Raw genomic sequence first — 21,273 nt, 5'->3', positions numbered from 1 at the left:
TGACTGCTGTAGACAGTTTATTAGGCTGGTTCCTTCCAGGTGCGTTCCAGCCTGTACGTGGCTTCAGCTTTTATAAAGGCGCTGAGGTCCGGATTGTGGGGGGGAGTCTGGATCTGTCAGGATATTGAAGTTTTCGTAGTGGAATTGCCAGGGCTGAGGGTGCGTGCATTTAACACCTTCATGGGTCTGGCACATCCCCCTCGCCCCCCTGCATGGGAAGCACGCGTGGACGGCGGGGTTCTAAGCTCCACCACCTGGTTCTAGAAAAGGAGGGGCGCATCGCTCCGATCTGTCCGGTGAAGCTAGTTGGTAAAGGGAGAGAACAGGCCCCGGAGGGTTAGGGGGAAGCCGTCAGGCTCGTGGGGACGGCGCCCAGCTGGAGATTTTGCAGCGGCTGCCGCACTCTGTCCTGAGCTCCCCTGAGCTGTGGCCACGCCGGTGGGGTTCTGAGCAGCTGGCTCAGGCTGGGGCTTTCCTGGGACCCCTTCGGGGTGGTGCCCAGCAGCGCGGAGGCGAGGGGGCATTTAGAGAAAGCCTGCCTCTCCCTCCCGGGGGTGCCAGTGTGAGCTGGAGTCCAGCAGGGGCCTGTGTAACCTGCCAGGCGCCCCTTGAACTAGAGAAGAGGGAGGGGACATTCCACTCGGGTGGGCAGCTGTGCTGGGACCCTGGGTAGTCTCGTAAGAGGCTGGAAACCCCATGAAGAGGGCGTTTGTTGCCTCGCATGAACTCATCTACCAGGATGTGATTTGAGGGGGTGGGGGAGACGAAGGGAACTTCCAAATGGTTTCTGAGAAACTCCAGAAAAACAGGAAAAGCAAAACAGAAAGTGAAACTTTGGGATTCTTCCAGCTGCAGGGCCTCAGGCCATCTCCCTGTCTCACTGCATATCTATAAAGTAGCACCTGCCTCATGGCACCGGACAGGGGCCCTGTTTTGCAACACGTGGGGAGGGGGATGTTGTGGTGTGTGTTTAGGGCAATGCCAACATCTCCGCACGCTCGCTGTGTTCTGTGAGCTCTGTGTCCCTTAGTTCAGTGTGGATATGCGTGTGTTTCCGTCTCTGTGAGCGGGAAGTAGGAACACAGGGAATGGCAAATGAGCCAGATGGTCCTCGGAAACCAAGGCGCTGTCCTAGAAATGGAGGACTCTTCTAGAGTGTTGAATTGAGTCCCTAAGGACGAGGCTCGTGGGTGCTGTGGAACCGGGTTCAGAGAAACATGGGACCCGTCCGACTGGGTGGGGGAGGGGATCTGAAGGGGCGAGGGCGATCGTGTCGCAGGGAAGAAAGAAGTCTTCTCTACCTCGGGGATCTTCCAGCTGGACTCAAGACTAAGCTAACGCGAGATGGGTCAACGGGACAAAAAACCCAAAGTTGTGTTCTGTGTGCACGGGGGCCTAATATAAAACTGAGACCTAAGGAAGAGACCCAGACGGGTCTCTTTTAGACTTTCTGTACTTTTAGACAGAGAAGCACTAAATTTTGAGAAATTGGCAGGATAAAGAAAACAGGTGTTCGGGAGATTTGTTTATTTGTTTGTTTGTTTAAATTTACATCCATCCAAGTTAGTTAACATCTAGTGTAACAATGACTTCAGGAGTAGATTCCAGTGATCCAACCCCTACATATAACACCCCGTGCTCAACCCCACAAGTGTCCTCAATGCCCCTTGTCCATTTAGCCCATGCCCCCACCTACCTCCCCTCCAGCAACCCTCAGTTCTCTATATTTAAGAGTCTCTTCTGTTTTGTCCCCCTCCCGGTTTTTATATTATTTTTGCTTCCCTTCCCTTATGTTCATCTGTTCTGTGTCTTAAAGTCCTCATATGAGTGAACTCATATGATATTTGTCTTTCTCGGATTAATTTCGCTTAGCATCATACCCTCTAGTTCCATCCACATAGTTACAAATGGCAAGATTTCATTCTTTTTGATTGCCGAATAATACTCCATTGTGTATATATACCATATCTTCTTTATCCATCTATTGATGGACATGTGGGCTCTTTCCAGACTTTGGCTATTGTCGACAGGGCTGCTATAAACATGGGGGTGCCTGTGTCCCTTCGAAACAGCACACCTGCATCCCGTGGATAAATACCTCGTAGTGCAATTGCTGGGTCGTAAGGTAGATCTATTTGTAATTTTTTTGAGGAACCTCCGCTCTGTTTTCCAGTGTGGCTGCCCCAGTTTGCATTCTCACCAGTGGTGTGAGAGGGTCCCTCTTTCAGTGTCTGGGAGCTTTGACTAGTAAAGAATTCTAAGTGGAATTTGGACCGAGGTACGAGATCAGTAGAACATAACATGGTTGTCGCTACGGCCTTCTTGGCTCTAGATTTTCTGTCTCTGGTGATAAGGGTGTTGTTTTGCTTCTCAGTACTGACGGGACACGTTTCATGTGGGAGGTTTACATCCTGCTTTCTGGGGACAGGGGAGGGTCTCAGTGACCTTATACCGGAAGCTTCCCAAGCAGCTTCAATGTAAAATAATCAACACGCCATTTTGGCGGCCTGCCCTTGGCCACTAGAACGTGGAGATGCTGAGTGCTTTGGGAAGTCACCCCGTGAAGCTGAGGAGAGAGGGGAGGCTGTTCCCAAGGGGGTGTGCTGTAGGCAGAATAGCGCCCCCCAGCGATGCCCGCCTGACGGCTCCCCCTTCCACCGCAAAGGGGGAGCGGAGGATGCGACAGAAATAAGGTTGCTGATGAGCTGACCTCACAGAGGAGCCCACCCTGGCCTGTCTCGTGGCCTGATGTCATCCCAGGGTCCCTACCAGGGGGAGAGTGAGGCAGAGCTGAGACCAGAATCGAGCCAGCCACTGCTGCATCTGCAGACTGGAGGAAAGGCCTGTGAGCCTAAGAGCACGGGCAGCATCAGGAGGGTGGTAAAGCAGGAAATAGTTTCCCTCCCAGGGCTGCGGGAGGAAGGAACACACTCCAGAGACGCCCAGCTGGGTCTCTGACCTCTGGAACAGCAGCAAAGAAAACTTGCAACTTGCATGGTTTAGGTCGCTAAGCTGGTGGTAATTTGTTACAGTAGCAACAGGAAACTCCCATGGGATACATGGGGTCCAGGTCGGGGACTCTGAATGTATCCTCAGAGCTCTCTGGCTAGTGGTTAAAGCTGCCATCTGGGTTGCTGCAGATCCAAGTTTCCATGTTGGATGCAGGAGACAGAGCTGGCCTGTCAAATCAGGGCACGGGGGAGGGGACACTGTTTGGTAACCACCACTGGAAAGCAGGTTCTCCCCACGGAGAAAGACGGCACCGGATCCCTACCTCACACCACACTGGACAGAAGCCGCTCCAGGGTTTGGGCGATGCTGCTGGCGGCAGTGTCCCCGTGAAGCCTCCTGGGAGGCGAGCGGTGGCTTCTCGAGGATGCCACCCACCTACTCGGGCAGCGAGCACGTCCAAGGTACGTGAGGCTTTCGGAACCACAGCTGTGATACTTCCTCTGTCGGTGAAAAAGAAACCAGAGCTACAAACTGAGAGCAGGGACTTGAACAGACACGTGCACACGTGTGTCCAGAACACCATCATTCACAGTAGCCAAAAGCCACCCAAGGGTCCACGGACAGATATGTGGACAAACAAAGCGGGTCTATCCATACGATGGAGCATTATTCTGACACCTGCTGCGTCAAGGATGAAACTTGAGGACATTAGGCTAGTCACAGAGGGATAAACACTGCATGGTTCCACCTATGTGAGGTCCCTAGAGTGGCCAGAATCACAGACACAGCAGGTAGGGTGGTCTCCAGGAGCCGGGGCAGGGGGAACAGAAGTTCACATTTAACGGGGGCAGTTTTCATTTGGAATGACAAAAAAAGTCCTGGGGATGGACGGTGGTGATGTTTGCAGACCTTACTGGAAGGGTGTTGCTCAATACCCCTGACTTGTACACTTACAGATGGTTCGAATGGTAAAGTTTATGTTGTCTGTGCTTTGCTGTAATAATAATGAGAGAAAGAGCTCTCACTTCAGCTGTACATGCGTTAAAATTGGAATGACACCGAGAAGATGAGCAGGGCCCCTGTGCAGGGATGACACAAATTTGGGAAGTGTTCCGTATTTTTAAAGCCTGTTTTAAAAAAAAAACAGCTATGAGTAATTTCTTTGTTAATGACAGACTTTTTTTTCAAGTTTATTTATTTTGAGAGAGAGAGAGAGAGAGAGAGAGAGAGAGAAAACACAAGTGGGGGAGGGGCACAGAGAGAGAGAGGGAGAGAGAGAATCCCAAGCAGGCTCACACTGTCAGCACAGACCCTGAAGCGGGGCTTGAACTCACAGTGAAATCATGACCTGAGCCGAAACCAAGAGTCCGATGTTCAGCTGACTGAGCCACCCAGGCGCCCCGAATGACAGACTTTTAAAAAATCTGAACAAGTGGGCGCCTGGGCGGCTCAGTCAGTTAAGCATCCGACTCTTGATCTCAGCTCAGGTCACGATCTCACAGTTTGTGGGTTCGAGCCCCACGTCAGGCCGACAGCATGGAGCTTGCTGGGGATTCTCTGTCTCCCTCTCTCTCTGCCTCTCCCCCACTTGCTCGCGCGCTCTCTCTCAAAATAAATAAACATTCAAAAATCCAAACAATAGTTCGTTCGCACTTTTCGACAGCAACGGTGGGGTGGGAGTGTGGTGGTGGTGGTGATGGGGGTCCACTGTGACCACAGGCTTCACGTGCTCTGCCCCAACTTCCCGGCCTTTGCTCCGACCTGGGGTTGGCTCAAGATGCCAGGGAAACATTCCTGCACTAAACAGTGAGACTACCACCTCTTTGCCCTGGGCAGTGAGATTTGGGGACTTCTCAAAAGCATTAACAGCCATCTTTTTAAACACAAGAGGAAATTTCTCTGGCAGTCACCCACTTCCTCCTATTTCTTTCGTTTCGCAGAGAGAGAAACACGCCCCGTGACTCAGAGGCTGTGCCAGGTGTCGGTGGGGCCGAGCCGCTGCCAGGGACAAGAGCAGTGGGATGAATCTAGTCCACAGGAAGGTCTTCTGGGGCAGGAGGAAATCCAGGCTCGGAGGGGAAGAAGCTGGGAGCGAGTATGGACAAATCCTGCTCGCTGAGCCTCAGGGGCACCCGAGACAACAGCCCAGAGGCCATCCTTTGAACCCAAGGAGGATTACCGGGTTTCTGAAAGGACTGCACGCAAACAAAGGGCCCCAGAGTGTCATTCCTCTGGACGAAACCTGCCAAGGTATGGGCGTCGTCTTCGCATCTTTGTACCTTTTCCCCATCTTTTGCTTGCTCACTCGGGCCTTTCTTTCAATACGTGCGGCGTGCCGCCCTCCTGGCTGTCACTCGGAGGGCCTGGAGGGCCCCACGAGGGGAGGGGGGCCGGCTTGCTCACCATCACCCCCCGCCACACGACAGCCGTCACGGGGCCGGGCTGCTAAGCGCAGGGGGGGCTCTGACGCGTGCTGGGGAGTGAGAGAAGGCCCCAGAACAGAGCGAACCGGCCCGGCCCGACCCCACCAATATTCTTGCTAAGAAATAGCAACGCGGTCGAGACCTCAGGACGTTGTAAGGGCAGGTCTTCTGTTTTGGGAGGGGGGGGTGGGGGGGGGCGGATCGTGGCCCCCTGCCCAGAAAAGAGCCGGGTTGGTGTGGGATAAACCGGAATCCCATGTTGGAGGGAGAGGGGCAAGTATATTCTAGGCTAGTGCTGTCTGAGGAGATGGAGTGTGAGCCGGGCGGTGATTTCAAGTTCTCAGGAGTCACAGGAAGCATTGAAAAAGAAACGGGTGAAATGAACTTCAGTAATATCTTTTCTTCAGCCCAATAGAGCTGAGGTAGTATTTCAACATGTTTCAACGTTCAATCGGTATTAAAATTAAGGTATGCTACATTCTTTTTCTTCCCCCCTGCTAAGTCTTGGAAGTCTGGTGTGTGTTTTTATGCCGACAGCACAGCTCAGGTTTGACGTTTTCAGTGCTCAGTAACCACGGGTGGCTCGGGGCTGCCGTGCTGGACGGCACAGCTCTGGAAGGAAGGGGAATGATGTCCAGGTAGCCCCTGCACCTGGTGACAGCACAGAGATTCCAGGGGTCACGGTTCCTATTTCCACATCTAATCTAATTAATGCCTGTCCACAGGGAGCCATCTATGAGAAGTAGACAGGGAATCTCCACCTTCAGAATAGTTTAAGGCTGTCAAAGGCTGTCTTGCTTGGGGCAAAATAATTTCCATCCCACATTCCACTCCTCCTCAACCCTTCGTATTGTTATAAGTTCAGCTGCTTTCACTGAGACGCCCAACAAACCGTGGCTTAAGATAAAACAAGATAAAACGTGCTTCTCTCATGGAAGATTTGGGTAGGTGGTCCAGGGCTCCTCCGCGATCAGGGACCCAGACCCCTCCATCGGACCCCTCCACCATCCTCCCCATGGGGTTCCTGTCTCGTGGCCCAAGACGGCTGCCCAGCTCCTGGCATCACACGTTCATTCTTGCTACGGGAAAGGAAGAATAGGAAATGGGGGGAGGGGCATGCGTTCGCCCTTGACGACAGGAAGGCATTCTGCGCCCCAACTTGAAATATACCTGCCTTCTCGTTCTGAAGTTTCCAGGGAGGATTTAAAGTTCAAAACTGCCCCTCCAAGTTGAAGTCCATAAGAATCAGTGTCCAAGTGTTCAAGTGCTTTGGACAGCCCTGTCTCCCAATTCCTCTCTCCCATCTGAGTCTCATCAGAGCCCGCCTCCTGCAGCTACAGGCTGCAGTGTCTTGCTGAGGCTCCTCTGGGACCCGAGGCGGAATTCTTCCCTTCGCATCCCTCCCTCCTGGCAGAGGACCAGCACTGTTGGCACCCCCTGGGAACCTGTCCCAGATGCACATTCCAACCTGGGCTTCAGTGAGCCCTCCACGTGGTCCTGATGGGCATTCCTTTTGACACTATTTCCTACTACCTCTGTTGGACCCCCCTGTCCGTGCCTCTGGTCGGGAAAGCGCCTTTGCTGCCTCGATGTCGGGTTGACAATGCGCCGCTGATGAAAGCGCAGACCGTGCATCGCCCTGGGCGCTTAGAGGCTCATGGGAAGGAACCGCTCGTGTTAAGCTTTCCTGCTGCAAGGGGGACACGGTGGAAAGCGTACCAGTCTTCTGTGACCCTCGTACAAACTCGTGCCCTGCTGATCCTGACTGGCCGCAAGGAGCCCCGTCCCCAAAGGCTCTTCAAGCCACTGCCTCATCTTCGTGCGTGGTTCCCCTGACACCAGCTCAGCCCACACCCACCCTACTCTGGGGAAGAATCCTGGGCGGGCGTCCCTCCCCCTGCCCGGTTTCCCCCATTCTTCCGAGTCCCTCCGCTGAGCCATCCTTTTGGGTTCTTTTCTTCCAGGCTTCCAACAGTTGGTGCAGGAGGGGAAGTTTCTGGAAGCCTACCTGAGCGTCTCCGCGTCAGCATGGGAAGGGCAGGACTGCGGCCCCCAGTACCAGGCTCTGGCCCAGAGCATGTGGCAGGTGGTCCAGCAGGCTCTGGAGGGCGTCAGGCTCGGCCAGGAGCTGGAGCTGAAGCTCCAGGCGGTGCTGGACACTGTGGAGTACACACAGGACAAGCCCCCGAGCCCGGAGGCCGGTACCCTCGAGGATGGCATAGTCGCCACCTGGGGCAGTCAGCTGGAGAGGCTGCTGAGAAATGACGCTGAGGCCCGAGTGCCCACCTGGGACCCCAGGGACAAGCTGGGCCCTTTCCTGGAGAAGCTGGAGGAGGCTGTGAGACAGGGCCTGGGGTCGCTGAGGGCGAGCCAGCTGGGAGCCCGCCTCTGGACGATCTACAGCACCTGCTTCCAGGAGGTCCTCCTCAGCCGCCTCTTGGAGCTCAAGCACTCCTGCGGCGCCAGCTGGAACAGCTGCCGTGTGCTGTATGCCTGGGGCAGGACGACCTTGTTTGGGCAGCTGGGGTGAGTCCTCCTGGAGGAGCTTGGGGTCCTGGGTGAGGGCCCCCAGGCCAGGGCTGCGGTCGACACAGAGCCTTTCGAGGGGCCACCTGGGCGGGGCTGGTGGCTGGAGAAGGCAGATGCAGCCCCAGCCTCGGGGACACATGCGTGTCAGTGTGCTTGTCGTGTATATGTGCCGGTGCGTTAGTATGTTAGGGTGTGTTTTTGTGTGTGTGTGTGGGGGGGGGGCTCACGGTCCACCTTTGTGTGTGACCAGAGACTGGTCTACGCCAACAGAGCCTCTGGCTCTGGTTTCTCAACCCCAGCTGCCCTCTCTAGTCACTGGGCCTGGTGCAGGGGCGAGGGGCGGGCAGCACAGGCTGGGGAGGGGGCGAGGCCCGGCCTGGAGTCCACTGTCCTTAGCGCTGAGCTGTCCTCCGCAGCCCAGTCCCTCCCCCAACCCCAGCTCAGCTCTGTGCCCCTCGTGGTTCCTTCCAACCCGGCAGGGAGACGCTTCCGAATGCACCTGCCACCTCCCAGAAGCCCACGCCCGGGTACCTCTTGGACTCCATGATGTTTGTGACCTGGATGTCCCAAGTGCAGAAGAAGCTGGTGGCGCTGATCCAGGTAAATGGGTCCAGGAGTCTCCACCACCCAGAGGTCTCCTTGTCCCACATCTGGCTGGGGGACAACAGGGAAGGGGATGGGCCAGGGCGGGCCCCGGATGGTGGGCTGGAGCCAGAGCCCCCGTCCACTCCTAGGGCTGCAGGGGTGATGCCGTGCCCATTCTGGCCCTTGAGCACTGTCACGTGGGAAGTAACCACGTGCCGTGGGTCTGAGGTGTGAGGCGTATCGCGGGCCCAGAGAGAGCGCGCCAGACCAGAGGTCGCTGTCCTGACCAGTGAGCACAGTCTGGCCACTTCCACACCGGTGGCTACAGAGCAGGGCCGGCGAGGCTCGGGTGGAAAGCCAGCTGCCCCAAGGTGGGTGCATACGGTTAATCCTTGGCAGACGGAGAGGACTTAAGGGGACGTCGCAATTTCCTACTATGGTCTTTTTTTTTGTTTTAATGTTTATCCATTTGTGAGAGAGAGTGTAGGTGGGGGAGGTGCAGAGAAAGAAGGAGACAGAGGATCTAAGAGGGCTCTGTGCTAACAGCAGAGAGCCTGATGCGGGGCTCGAACTCACAAACCTTGAGAGCATGACCTGAGCTGAAGTCAGACGTGCAACCAACTGAGCCGCCCAGGCGCCCCTATGATCGCTTTTAACAGACGTGACCTCCCATAACGGCATCCCTGGCCGTGGCACAGACACGTCTAGTGTCACGGGAACCGGCGGAAGAGATGTTTTGGGATGCAGGGAAGCTTTCTGCCTATCTCAGCTAACAGACCGAGAAACTAAGCTTTACGACCGTGAGGTAGAGAATCGGTATCGGCTTAACGGGAATTTTCCAGTAGCTGGTGCGTAAGTGCCCAGCCTTTTCCTCGCCGGCAAACTCAGGGCTCTGAGTTTTTAACCTTTGTGTTTTTTTTTTTTCAATGTTTTTTATTTATTTTTGGGACAGAGAGAGACAGAGCATGAACAGGGGAGGGGCAGAGAGAGAGGGAGACACAGAACCGGAAACAGGCTCCAGGCTCTGAGCCATCAGCCCAGAGCCCGACGTGGGGCTCGAACTCACGGACCGTGAGATCATGACCTGGCTGAAGTCGGACACTTAACCGACTGCGCCACCCAGGCGCCCCAGGGCTCTGAGTTTTGAGGCCCTTTGTCCTTCACGGCTCTCCCCAAAACCGTGGCGTTGCAGTTTGGGCCGGATCAGGGAAGACGGGGCTTCTCACTCCTCGATGTTCCACGCTCCAGCCGTCAAGGGCTGCGCTGCAGTGTCCGGTGGGCAATTCAGACAGGCAGCCAGAGCGCAAGCAACGGTGCCGCCTTCCGGGTGGTGGCGCGGCGATGCCCGCGAGAGGCGCGATGCCGGGCACCCGTGTCGGGTGAGGGCTAGCAGCCGCTGTCAGTGGCGTCGGGCAGGCAGCCAGACATCAGCTTCTGGCAGGGCTAGGAGGGAAAAAGTACCGAGGGCTGAGCTGGTGGAGACAATCAGCTTCCAGGCTGCCCCTTTCCGCAGATAGGAAGGCCACGGCCCGCCAGGGGCCTTCAGATGGAGGTACCTGGGCTAGGAAGGAGACCCAAGTGGGAGTCTGGGCAGCCAACCTGAGGACGCCCCCCTCCCCCGGCCGCACTGTGTTGGCCGTGTGGCCAGCCGGGTGAGGAGGACAGCTTCCCCTGGGGGGACCTGCTAGGGACAGCCTCTGTCACTGCCTGGGGTCGGGCCTGAGAGGTCACACTCAGGTTTCTTCTGGCCAGGAGCTGGTCTCCAGGGCCCTGGGTCTCCCTGGTGCAACCTGGTCCCCAGTGGTCCGTGGTCCCTGTGTCCCCAGACTGTGTGTCTCTGGACCCTGGCGGCCCTCTCAGCTCTCAGCCCACGCCCGCTGATGGGCTCTGCTGTCCGCGAGTGGGAGCTGCCCATCACCCCCAGGCAGATGAGCAGACGGGGATGGGAGCGATGGCCTGGCCAGGAACGAGGAGGAGGGTGTATCTAGACGCTGATGCACAGAGGGCCGGGGGCTGTGAAGGGGAGGGTTTACTCAGAACTGGGTCCCTCGGCGGTGGGCGGATTTCAGGCTGCTGGTCAAGGGGGGAGTTCCTGGGCGGGCTCTGGTTCTTACTCGCTCTCCTGTCCTCAGTTGGGGCGGAGCCCCGGAGAGAAGCCTGGGGATCAAAGTTGCTTTTACTGTTTTCTGGGCAGGAAAGGCTGGAGGAGACTCTAGAAAATGTCCTGATCTGCGATCAGAAAAAGTGGGCCCCGTTCTCCCACCCAACGTTCCTTGAAATCTTCCAGGTATTCGCCAGTCAGAGTCTTTCCAGCCCACCACGTGGGTTCCTGGCCCCTTCCTGAGTGCCCCGCCTGGTGTGTGGGGGGGTGCCTGGAAGGATGGGGTGCTGGGGGGGGATGACTGAGGGGTGGCCGTGCGCATGTGCAGCAAGGACGGTGTCAGTGACTGAGGGCGGCAGGCACAACAGATGGGGTCCCAGTGCTGGGCTGCAGGGCGCATCTTCAGGAGACAGGCCTCCTCCTGGAATGTCTCAGCTCACGAGACTGCCCGGGGCCTCAGGTAGGATCTGCAGAGAGACCAGTGTCTGGGGATGCCTCGACGAGAGGGTCAAGCAGCCATGGGGGCGTGGGATGTTTGGCCTTGGAGGAGAGGCCACCCCGTGTGTGGGGAGGGGGAGGGTTTTTTTTGTTTTGTTTTTTTAAAGAGGATCTGTGCTGGGAGTTTCTGTTGCTTCTCTTGACTGCTCAGAGTTGGAGGGAGAAAACATTTTATGCATCCTCAAGGCCTTTATGCCAAGAAGCCCTGTTCAGAGTGTCAGGTGGGGAGCTGGCAGCTTCGTGGGGGGTGGGGGGTGGGGGGTGGCGGCAGCCTCTGGGCCAGACAGGAAAAGCCTAGCCATGCGTGGGGATGAGGAGGTCGTTCAGGCTGTCTGATTGCAGGCTGACTGGAGGGTTCGAGGGAGAGAGGCCTGCAACACAGGTGGGGCCGGGAGGGGTAGTGAGGGCCTGGCGGGAGGCATCTGCTCTGTGCCACCGGCAGCAGGGAGAGCGGCGGAGGGGTGTGGGTGCAGCTCCCGCGCGTCAGCCCTTCCTATAACAGAGTTGGGGGGGACACGGTCTCCCAGGGTCCGCCGGCTGTGTCATTGGTCCCTGGGTTCCCCCCTGAGAGGCCACATGCTTTGACTGGCAGCTGCTGGAAGAAGCCATAATTGCAGCAAGACCCACTGGACCATCGGTCACTAGCCAAGTTCAAGCCATGGTTCTGGAAATATTTTCAAAGTTTCTGAACAGGTAAGTGAAAAGGTGGTCGTTGCCTAGAGAAGGAGGTACGGGTGTCTGGGTCTACAGAAGCCCCGTTAGAGTGCTAGCCGAGCCTCCACCCACGGGCCACCGGGTGCTTGGCCAGTTCCCGAAGCAGGGCAAGGGGTGGGCACTGGCTTTGGGTGTCCCCAGTCTGGCCTGCTCCACCTCCCGCCTGGCTCTGGAGGCAGCCCCTGGGTGACTGTGGAGACGTCCCATGGTGGCACCTTCTGACATGGCGTCTCCAGCCTCCCGTGGCTGTCAAGCTAGTTCCATGGAGGGACTGCAGTTAACTTTTACTTAATTTTAGTTAATTGACCTTTAAACACCACCTGGGGCTGGGGCTCCCGTACTGGACAGCAGGACTGGGAGGAAGGGAGAGCCCAGCAGGGCAGTCATGAGCATGCAAAGTGGAATTCTGTCTTTATCTAAAACTTCATGTTTTGCTCATTCTGGATGTTTTGGATCGGTTTTGATTTTTTAAAATGTTTCATCAAAATATTATCTTGGGGCACCTGGGTGGCTCAGTCGGTTGAGTGTCTCACTCTTGATCTTGGCTCAGGTCATGATCTCATATTTCGTGGGATCGAGCCCCATGTTGGGCTCCGCACTGAGCCTGGAGCCTGCTTGGGATTCTCTCTCTCTCCTTCCCTCTCTCTCTCTCTCTGCCCCTCCCCCCCAATAAATAACCAATAACAAATGATCTTGGTTACTAACCTTGGCCAGGGACCTGGAAGACTGCCCGTGTCCCCATTTCCTCTGCTTTTCACTGTCAGAGTCCTGAGCCACACACCCAGCTCTGTCCCAGGCTAAGGATTCGGGTGGGGACTCTGCCTCTTTCCCGACGGGCTGGGGCTGGGCTCAGTGTGGCAGGGTCCTTGGGCCCCTGTGATTAAGAAGCATGCCTTGGGCACAGCGCGGTGTAGACCACATCACGAGGCCCCTTTCTCCGGAGACTTCAGAAGTGGCTGTGTTCACCTGGGCCAGGCTCCATAAAGGGCGGCTGTGAGGCAGGTTACTTAAGAGAGGCCAGGGATATGGATTGTTAGGTGAAATCAGCCAGGTTTTAAATGTTTAAGAAAATGTTGCTGGGCCGCCAGTTTGATCTGTGGTCTAGGGACTCAGACTCGTGAGGGCGCCCCTTCTGTCCTGCTGTTGGGGAGCAGGGGTGTGTGCTGTCCCGGAGCCTCCCCCTACTCTCTGCTTTGGAGCAGCTTCAGTGGCCCAGCCCGGGCGTGGGGTGCCGGCCTCCCCTTCTTGAGAGCACGCCCAGGCCTCAGCCGACGCTCCCAGGGCTTGGAGGGCACGGCCTCGTCTGCCGGCCTTCCCCTTCACCCGCCGGGGAGGGAGGGCTTCTCAGATACAGCACTGACGCAGCTCCAAGTCCACGGGAAAAGCCACCCCCATCCTGTCCTCAAGCATCTGCCACCAGCGGTCCTCCAGGGCATTCGGTGAAAATGTCTTTAGGAAGCATCTGGCTGCCGGGTCTGGCACGGAGCCAGCCCAAGTAAACCCCGGCTGCCTTGTCAACATCTCGGTCCCTGCAACCCACGTTTGTGGTTCTGTGAACGAGGCGGCCGTTAAAGCAGAGAAGGGACCCGGCCTGTCGGGCTGGGGCTGGTGGGCGGGGCCTGCGGCTGGTGGGAGGGACTGCATCTCCCGCTTCACCCCGCAGGTACCAGGACAAGGCTGTCCACTTCCTGCAGCAGAACGCCACTGCGGAGGCCTTCCCCGAGGTGCACGTGCTGGGAAACTGCTGCATCCTCAGGTCCGTGGGGGCGTGACCCGGGTGTGGGCGGGGCCGGTGGGCCCCGGCAGGCTAGGCAGTGGACGATCCGGATTTGCTGTCCTTTGTGAAAAAAGTGGGGAGAGGAGTTTTCCACTGTACCTTTTGCATTTTAAGGCACGTGGATACAACAGTCTATAAGTACAGAGAGAAAAAACAGTGGGATGGGATAGACAGCAACGGCAGCAGAAATGAGGGAGCGTCAGCCTCCCATCTGTCCCAGGGTGCACAGAGGCGCAGGGGTGTGGCCGGTGTGCTGCAGCTTTGGGGCTGTGGCAGGGCTCTGGGCCAGGCCCCAAGGACCCCCTTTGGTTACCCCAACAGGAAAACGTGGCAGGAGCTGAGTCAGGCATGCTTTCCACCTGCAGACCTGGTGACCGCGGTACAGGGTGCCATCCACGCCATTGAGGGCCACAGCCGGGACCACCTCCTGCTTAGAGTCAGAGCCCTGTGCCAGGTGATGCCATCCCCGCCCCAGCACTGGCGTGGGGTCTCTTCTCCTAGAAAACCTAGGCAGAAGGTGCCTGCCCGTGTCTCCCTGGACTTCTGCCCAGCCCAGCAGAGTCTTTGCTGGGGAGGGACATGGCAGCGATGACAGAATGGGCTAGAGATGTTCCTGGTCAGCCCCCCCCCCCCCCCCCCCCGCGCCTTCCCCAGCTTGCCTTCTCTGTCTGCAGCAGAGGGGCAGGGCCAGCTTCCTGTCTGACCCGAGGTAGGGGTCCTGTCCGATGAGTGGGCTTAGCTTAGCCTCCCTGCCACTTTATGAGGCCTGGCCCCCTCCTCATGGAGGGTACCTCCCTCTGTCCCCTCTGGCCAGACCTGCCTCTTCCTTTCTCCACCTGTGTGATTGCTCTCCTGCCAGGCCAGTTGAGGCCTGACATTGGCTCCCCTCTCCCCACCCCGGCTCTGACCGGGCTGCATTCCCAGGCAGGTGAAGTCCCTTCACTGTGGCCCAGAGCCGCTGTGCCTGCCTCTGTGACAACTTTGTCTCCCCCTGAGCTGTGGCTGCCGCACCAGAGGATGAGGTCCCTGAGGATGCCCAGAGGCTGACCCTGGAGCCGAAGCCCTGAGAGGGCGAGGTGGCCTCCCAGGATGTGGAAACCATAGGAAGGAATTTTCCATTCAGATTAGGGGTTCAGGGCCCTGTCCTCATGGGGGCCTCCTGGGTGGAAGATGGGAGGTACTGGTGGTCGGTCTCCACTCCTGCAGTTCTAGCCAGTGGTTCATTTTCCCCCTGGGGACCGGCTCCTGAGACAACGGCCATTGGGTTTTCTGCAGAGTTGAGCACCTGGCAAGCCCTGGGGAGGTCTGGTCCTCCCAGGGTGACCAGCAGCCTGTCCTTGCCTCTCCCTGGGCTGTGGCAGACATGGCTTCAATCCCAGCATTCCGTTCTGCTCTGGCCCGATTGGAGCCCCGGGGTCTTTCTCCACACAGAGCTCCAGGCAGGCGGACCTCATGGATTGGACGTTGGCACCGTCTTTTACAGATGGTGCCGATGAGGCTGCGTCTGCAGACGGGGCGCCGGAGGGCTGGGGTGTAGCGGGGACGGGACTTGCTCAGGTACCCTGGTAACACCGAGGAGGCTGGCTTTGTCCCTCTGCCCATCCTCTGTGGTGTCCACTGAGAACTGAGCAGGCCCCAGTCCCGTGTCTTGGGAGTCTGATCTGGAGGGAAAGCATCATCGAGGTCTGGTGCCAGGCCAGTCCTGTGGGGACAAAGGGGAGAGATGCGGGGGGACTCAGGAGGGCTCCAGGGAAGAGCTCGGGTCAGGGGCTGCAGTCTGAATCTGGGGTGCTCTCAGAGATCGGCAGGAGGAGGGTAGACAGAACTTTGGGACAGACAGTGGGTGAGCTTCTGGCCCAGGACTGTGCCCTCAGTGGGGCGAGGCGGGGGCCCAGAGGCTGGAGGAGACCGGCAAGGGCGGGAGGGAGCACGGCCGGCCTGGGCACCGCGGGCCCCCGTGACATCCGACCCTCCTGTCCTCAGAATCTGCTGAGGGGCCACTTCGGGAGGAAGGAGAAGGATCTGGTCAATGCTCTGCAGTCCCTGTGGCAGGCCCTGGAGGGCTGTCCCAGCCTGCACTCCACTCCAGTGTATGAGGTAGGCAGCCGATTCGGGGGGACTGACTTGCTGGCGGTCACCCTGAGGAGCTGAAGCAGGCACCCCTGGAACCCGGTGGTTAGGGGTTCGATGTGGTTGGTGGTGGGGACAGGCCCTCCACAGACCCGTGCTGGAGGAGTTTGAGTAGCATCCGCCTCCCTGCCCGCCCCCCCATCCCCGAGGGTGCACCGCTAAGGCCAGCCAGACAGTGTCCTGGGACAGCTTTCACTCGGGCCTCTCCATCTTGTCTTGTGGAGAGCAGAGCATCATGCAAAGTTTGCACATGGTGGTCTTTGGGGAGTACGTCCAGGCCCTGGCCACCCACCTCAGGATGCTGGCGCCCAGGAAGTGGGGGAGCCTGAGGATTCAGGTGGAGATGGACATCTGGAAGTTGGACAACATCTTCAGGAAGCACGGGGTGAGCCGTGGACCCCTTGGGTAGGCCAGGTGCTGGGAGGGAGTCGCTTTGTCCTCCCTTTCCGGTTCTCGTCTCTCCCGGCCCCCTGCCTGGGCCGGGTGTGCTGTCCTCACCCAAACCACACTCAGACCTGCTGGCACTGGGCCTCAAATCCCACACACAAGGCTGGGGCCACCTGCTTCCACGGCGACACTGTGAGATAGGGTTGGGATGTCGCAAGCTGGGGGGAGGCAAGCCCTCCCAGGACAGGTGTGGGGAGCTCAGGAGGTAACTTTGGCGGGACCAGGCAGCTCTGACCAGCAGCGCCCACCCTGGGGCCTGAGGGATAGACCTGGGCTCTGGGCCTGCAGGTGGGTAAGGGGAATGGGTCCTCCGGAGAGACAGGAAGCCGGGAACACAGGGCCCATGCTCACGTACCAGCTGCTCCCGGCAGGGTCCCGGCTTGGCCATCCCAGAGGAACCCATCCTGGGGATCTTCCAGCTCAGTGAGAACAAGGGCAGGGAGACTGTGGATGATTGGCTGGCCTCCTTCAGGGACAGATTCCCAGGTTATCTGAGGTACGAAGGAGAATAAGGGGCTGGGGAGGGGGTTGGTAGAGAGGGGGACGGGTGAGCCTGCGGAGGTGGGGTGCTGCCAGGGGCCCCAGTGGGGGCAAGGCCGCACCAAAGCATGGGCCCCTGGGTATGGAGGGTCAGTAGCTGCCAGAGACTGAGAACCCTAAGCTGGAGTCTCACAGCTCATTGACCCCTATTCCCAGATAGGGAAACTGAGGCCTGAGAGCAAGGGTCTGGGCAAGGACTTGCCCAGAGTCCCCAGCAAAACATGGCAGGCAGTGCAGGACCATCACTCACCTGGGGTCTTAAGGGAGGCTGGTCTCCCTGCCACCCTCAGAGTGCTCCCATCCTGACCCCTTCCTAGAGTTCCCAGGGCTCCCTGGTAGGTCGCCTAGGGGTCCCCGGAGGGAAGGGCAGGTGGAGACTTGGGGAATGTGCTAGTGTCCCAGCCGCCCTGGAAGATACTGCTCTAGACTTCATTGGTGGGCACTCCTGGGTACGCGGACCCCATGGTCACAGGTGCACAGACCCAGAGGCTCACAGGTGCACAGAAGCTCTCTCCTCACTCCCTAGCATGCAGGACCAGCCATGCAGCTCTGTGGACTCGGAGGTTGAGGTCAAGGGAAGATCCTGCTGCTGCTGCTGCTGATCCCCCAGCTCTGCACCAGGTGACTGAGGGTGCAAGTCTCCAGAGCATCCCTCCAGGGGAGGCAATAGGGCAGGGTCCAGCCCTGGGCAGGGTGGCCAGGGCCGTGGCTCTGGAGATGTGGAGGGAACCAGGTCAAAGGGCACAGCCGGATCAAGGTCCAGTTGCCGTAGCAGACGTGGCATGGCCAGCCTGGGTCCCGCACCTTGTGCTCTCGAGGACAGTTCTCAAACGTCTTGATCTCAGGACCCCTTTACTCTGAACAGTCACTGAACTTAAGTGCTGTAGCTTACGTGGTAAAATCTAAGAGTTACCATATTAGAAATTAAAGCCAATAAAATATTTAGTAATTCATCTACAATATTGGTTAAAATAGTAATTCACCAAAATGGAAAATTAGTATTTATTAAATCACTAGAAACAAAGTAAATGACAATATATTATTTATATGTGAATATATAGATTTGAAAATAAATTAACATTTATATAGAATAACACTAATTTAGGTATATGAATTTATTTAAAAAAATAAACCCATAACATGTTAACATTATGGCAAATAAAGATTTTTAAATGGAGAAATTAAGTATTTTCTGCAATAATAACAACAAACTTAACAACATGGGTGTCATTGTTTTATATTTTTGCAAAATCTTTGTCTGGCTTACTAGGAGACAGGTAGATCCTCATTTATTGGCTGCTGTGTTCAATGTGTTGTGACATGTTTTGGCTGGAGTATATAAGGAAGGTCCAGCCTCTCATAGACCAGTTACTATTGGGGAAAGAGAGGGTATTTTAATGCCTCTTTTAGGAAATTATGGCCAGTCTGCTTTGATATCACACCTTTCCTGGACAGGTGGTAGTTTATTAAAGATTAGGACGTAGATTCTGAAACCAGCTTGATGAATTTTATGAAATTTGCATGCTCTGTTGTAGTAAAACCCCTCGGTCTACTTTGCGCTTTGAAATGGCTCTTCTACCCATATGTGATTTTGTAGCATAGAGTGTTTGTCACCTGGCAAACACAGGTTCACACAGTGATGTGGATCTAGATGTCAGCATGTTTTATCAGACCTTGTCTATAAAGCACCTTTGTTAACATAGCTATCAGTTTCATCAGGAAAGTCTATAGCTGTTGGGAATCCCAGGCTCACAGTGGAAGACACAAGTTTTCCAAAATCCTAATTTTTGCTCGAGAGCTCAAAATTTTATCATTGGCAACAAACACCATCAGTTGTCTACCTTGAAGTGGCCAGCTCACATTATTCATTTCCAAGAACATGCCATCAACAACTGAACAGTCTGTCCATGGGTCATTCTTTCAAGTAAAAGTGGTGTTCCATGAAACAAGTAGCTAGTTCAGCTTGTAACTCAAATGTCAATTGCACAAGTGCTTTTCCTCAGGGCGGCCATTGTCTTTCACTGTGCAATACAAGGGCCGGGTATGAACTGTGTATTCTTCATGTGGGATCTTAAAAATTTATGCATCACAAATTTTGTGTAAATCACAAATTGAGATTTAACAAGAGTAAGTATTTTTACTCTTTTATCAGCACTTTTTAAAGTGAAACTGGATTTTTTTTTTTCCTGTGGGTACATGGTGGTGAAGGACACTAGTAGAATTTGGTGCCACTGCTTTGGTGTGGGCCAAGGTTCTAGCAACTTTATCCGCCATGGCTTTTGGGCCATTGGTGTAAATGTCCACTCAGCGAAAGGGGCATATGAAAAGTTTTGACCTCACAGGTCACCTGAAGGATCTCAGGTCCCTGGGATTCCACTGAATATATTTTGAGAACCACTGATCTAGCTGCACTGGGCTCTTCTCCTGCCCATGTGCCTGCTGTTGGTTGACTCACATGAAATTGTTGATATTTGGTCAGATTGTCTCTACATCTTTGTATGTTCTGTTCCACCTACCTGGAGTGTCCTTCCCATCTGTCGAAATTCTTCTCCTTTCAGGCCGCCAAGTCTGTTGCTCATTTTCTTTCCCAAGATGCACATCACAGTCTTCCTCTGGCCAAGAGCTGTCTTGTCTGTTCATTGGCAAGTGGCTTGATGGCAGAGGACCAACCACATTTGTCTTTGTCCCCCCAGGGTCTGGCAGAACCCTGACTGCCCTGAACAGAGGTGGAGGTGAGCAGTAGCTTCAGGGAACCTCGGGCTGTGGAAGTTGTGTGACTCCAGCAGCTACCTAAGGCAAAGGATCTGGGTGCCCCTGATCCCAGTGCCCACCCAGTGGCCACTTCATAAATGACAGCCTGATATTCAGGAGGAAGCCAATCCTTCCGAAGTCTGGACTCTTCTATCAGAAGGAATGCCTGGGGCATTTACCCTGGAACCCAGCCACCAAGCTATAAGGTAGGCCAGGCCTTGTGGGAGGCCACGTGCAGGTGTCCCAGCCAGCGACTCTACTGAGGACCCAGCCAGGGCTATGGACGTGAACCCCAGATGTTCGAGTGAGGAGAGCTTCAAGATTCCTGCAGCCCCAGCTGCCGTCTGATGTATTATCAGAATTAACTTGTGTCTGCACACCTGGACACTTGCCTGGTGTGGAGACCCCCACACCTGGTGTCAGAAGAGCAGTCGCAGGAAATGTCTTGGGTGGACGTTCAGGTACCGCTGCCTCTGGGCTACGTGAATAAATCGCAGCCGACAGGCCTCTGGTTAACTCTAGAGTTGGAAGCGGTCATTTCTCTTTTTCCTTTTTTTTGTCCGCCTTGTCCTCATTCTCCTTTCTGGAAAATTAAAGAGTAGCTCCTGTACATCTGTGTTTGTGGTCTGTGACCTCGACCTTGCATAGGAATTTAAACACCGTGTTTAGCGGATCCCCTGGGCTCAGATAGGTAGTATTTTTATATATATTGTAAAAGAACTGTGCAATTTGGGTCTGTAGTTCCTTGTTTTAAATTTTATTTATTTATTTTGAGAGAGAGAGAGCACGCACAAGCAGGGGAGGGGCAGAGAGAGAGAGAGAGGGAGAGAGAGAATCCCAAGCAGGCTCCATGCTGTCAGCAGGGAGCCCGATGTGGGGCTCAAACCCATGAACCCTGAGATCATGATCTGTGGTGAAACCAAGAGTCAGATGCTTAAGCAACCGAGCCACCCAGGCACCCCTGGGTCTGTATCTCCTTTTTGTCTCTAGAGATGTTGAAGAGTTTTCAATTAAAATTTCCCGGTGGAAGGGTCTTTTCATTTTTAAGACCTGGTTTCGTTGCATGATACCGTAGAATGCTGCCTATATGATTTCTATTTCTTGGGACTTATTCAGCCTGTAGCCCTGATCATCCCCGTCCTCGACCCCAGCAGGCCTTGTCCACAGGCCACAGCCTGGCCCCTCCCTGGGACACTGCTCAGGTCAGAGTCCTTGCCCCGGGAGGACCCTCAGCTTGGTGGGGAGGCCCAAACAATCAGGAACATAGCCACCTCCCACTGCCTTTTTTCCAACCCTGGCCCATCCCGAGTCCTTTGAGTTCTCAGCGGCCCCCGCTCAGGTCCCGCAGGTCAAGGTGAGCCTGGGGAAGGGGGCTGTCCCTTCATGAGCTGGGGTGGGAAGTCTTTCTCCCTTTCTTTTGTCTCCTGGTCTCTAGACCAGCAGGATTTTGTGGTTGTGCAGAGTCCAAAACTGTGCACAGTTTTCAGCCTGGAGTCCAAAAGGAGGAGGACCTCACGTTCCTTGTGTCTGAAGAAAGAACTGGCTTGTTCGTCCCTGGTCCTCTCTGTCCTCCGGCCCTCCTGCCCAGTGCTGCCACCTGCTGAAGACAACGGCCAGGCCGCCTCCTTCCTGATCTTCCACCGCTGTGGGTCTCGGTCCCTCCTCTTCCTCTCTCCACCCGGAGAGCCCTCTTTTCTCTGACTCGGGCCCAGGACTGTGTCCCTGGGGTTGTTTCTGAGCGGGCAGGGCAGGACCATGGCTGGGAAGGATCGGGAAGCCCTGACGTGCTTGGTCTAGGAAGCAGAGCCCCGGGGACAGCCAACGGA

At 56.0% G+C, this 21,273-nt stretch overlaps 1 protein-coding gene and 1 non-coding gene across 6 annotated transcripts; both read left to right on the top strand.

Annotated features, from left to right (window-relative positions):
- The first annotated feature begins 3,969 nt into the window (after window positions 1-3,969).
- On the top strand, window positions 3,970-4,074 carry LOC122469711. The gene has a single exon (XR_006293605.1). It is a non-coding gene; the product is annotated as a U6 spliceosomal RNA (small nuclear RNA).
- An 811-nt stretch (window positions 4,075-4,885) lies between these two features.
- On the top strand, window positions 4,886-20,057 carry LOC122469581. Of its 5 annotated transcripts, none has more exons than XM_043557072.1 (12): window positions 4,886-5,202; window positions 7,340-7,901; window positions 8,384-8,504; window positions 10,684-10,776; window positions 11,681-11,781; window positions 13,466-13,558; window positions 13,901-14,033; window positions 15,563-15,676; window positions 15,939-16,094; window positions 16,528-16,652; window positions 17,223-17,317; window positions 19,390-20,057. In XM_043557072.1, exons 1-11 carry the CDS (start codon window positions 4,974-4,976, stop codon window positions 17,296-17,298), a joined length of 1,803 nt encoding a protein of 600 aa, XP_043413007.1. In that variant the 5' UTR covers window positions 4,886-4,973; the 3' UTR covers window positions 17,299-17,317; window positions 19,390-20,057. The 5 variants fall into 5 exon arrangements, 4 of the variants coding, with proteins under 4 accessions (XP_043413007.1, XP_043413006.1, XP_043413008.1 ...); XM_043557071.1 differs by having other exon boundaries at window positions 8,381-8,504; XR_006293541.1 differs by lacking the exon at window positions 16,528-16,652 and having other exon boundaries at window positions 8,381-8,504.
- The last annotated feature ends 1,216 nt before the right edge of the window (window positions 20,058-21,273 follow it).

This window comes from Prionailurus bengalensis, chromosome B3 (assembly GCF_016509475.1).
Source record: "Prionailurus bengalensis isolate Pbe53 chromosome B3, Fcat_Pben_1.1_paternal_pri, whole genome shotgun sequence".
In the NCBI taxonomy this organism is placed as follows: Eukaryota; Metazoa; Chordata; class Mammalia; order Carnivora; family Felidae; genus Prionailurus; species Prionailurus bengalensis.
This window is presented reverse-complemented; position numbering and strand designations above follow the sequence as displayed.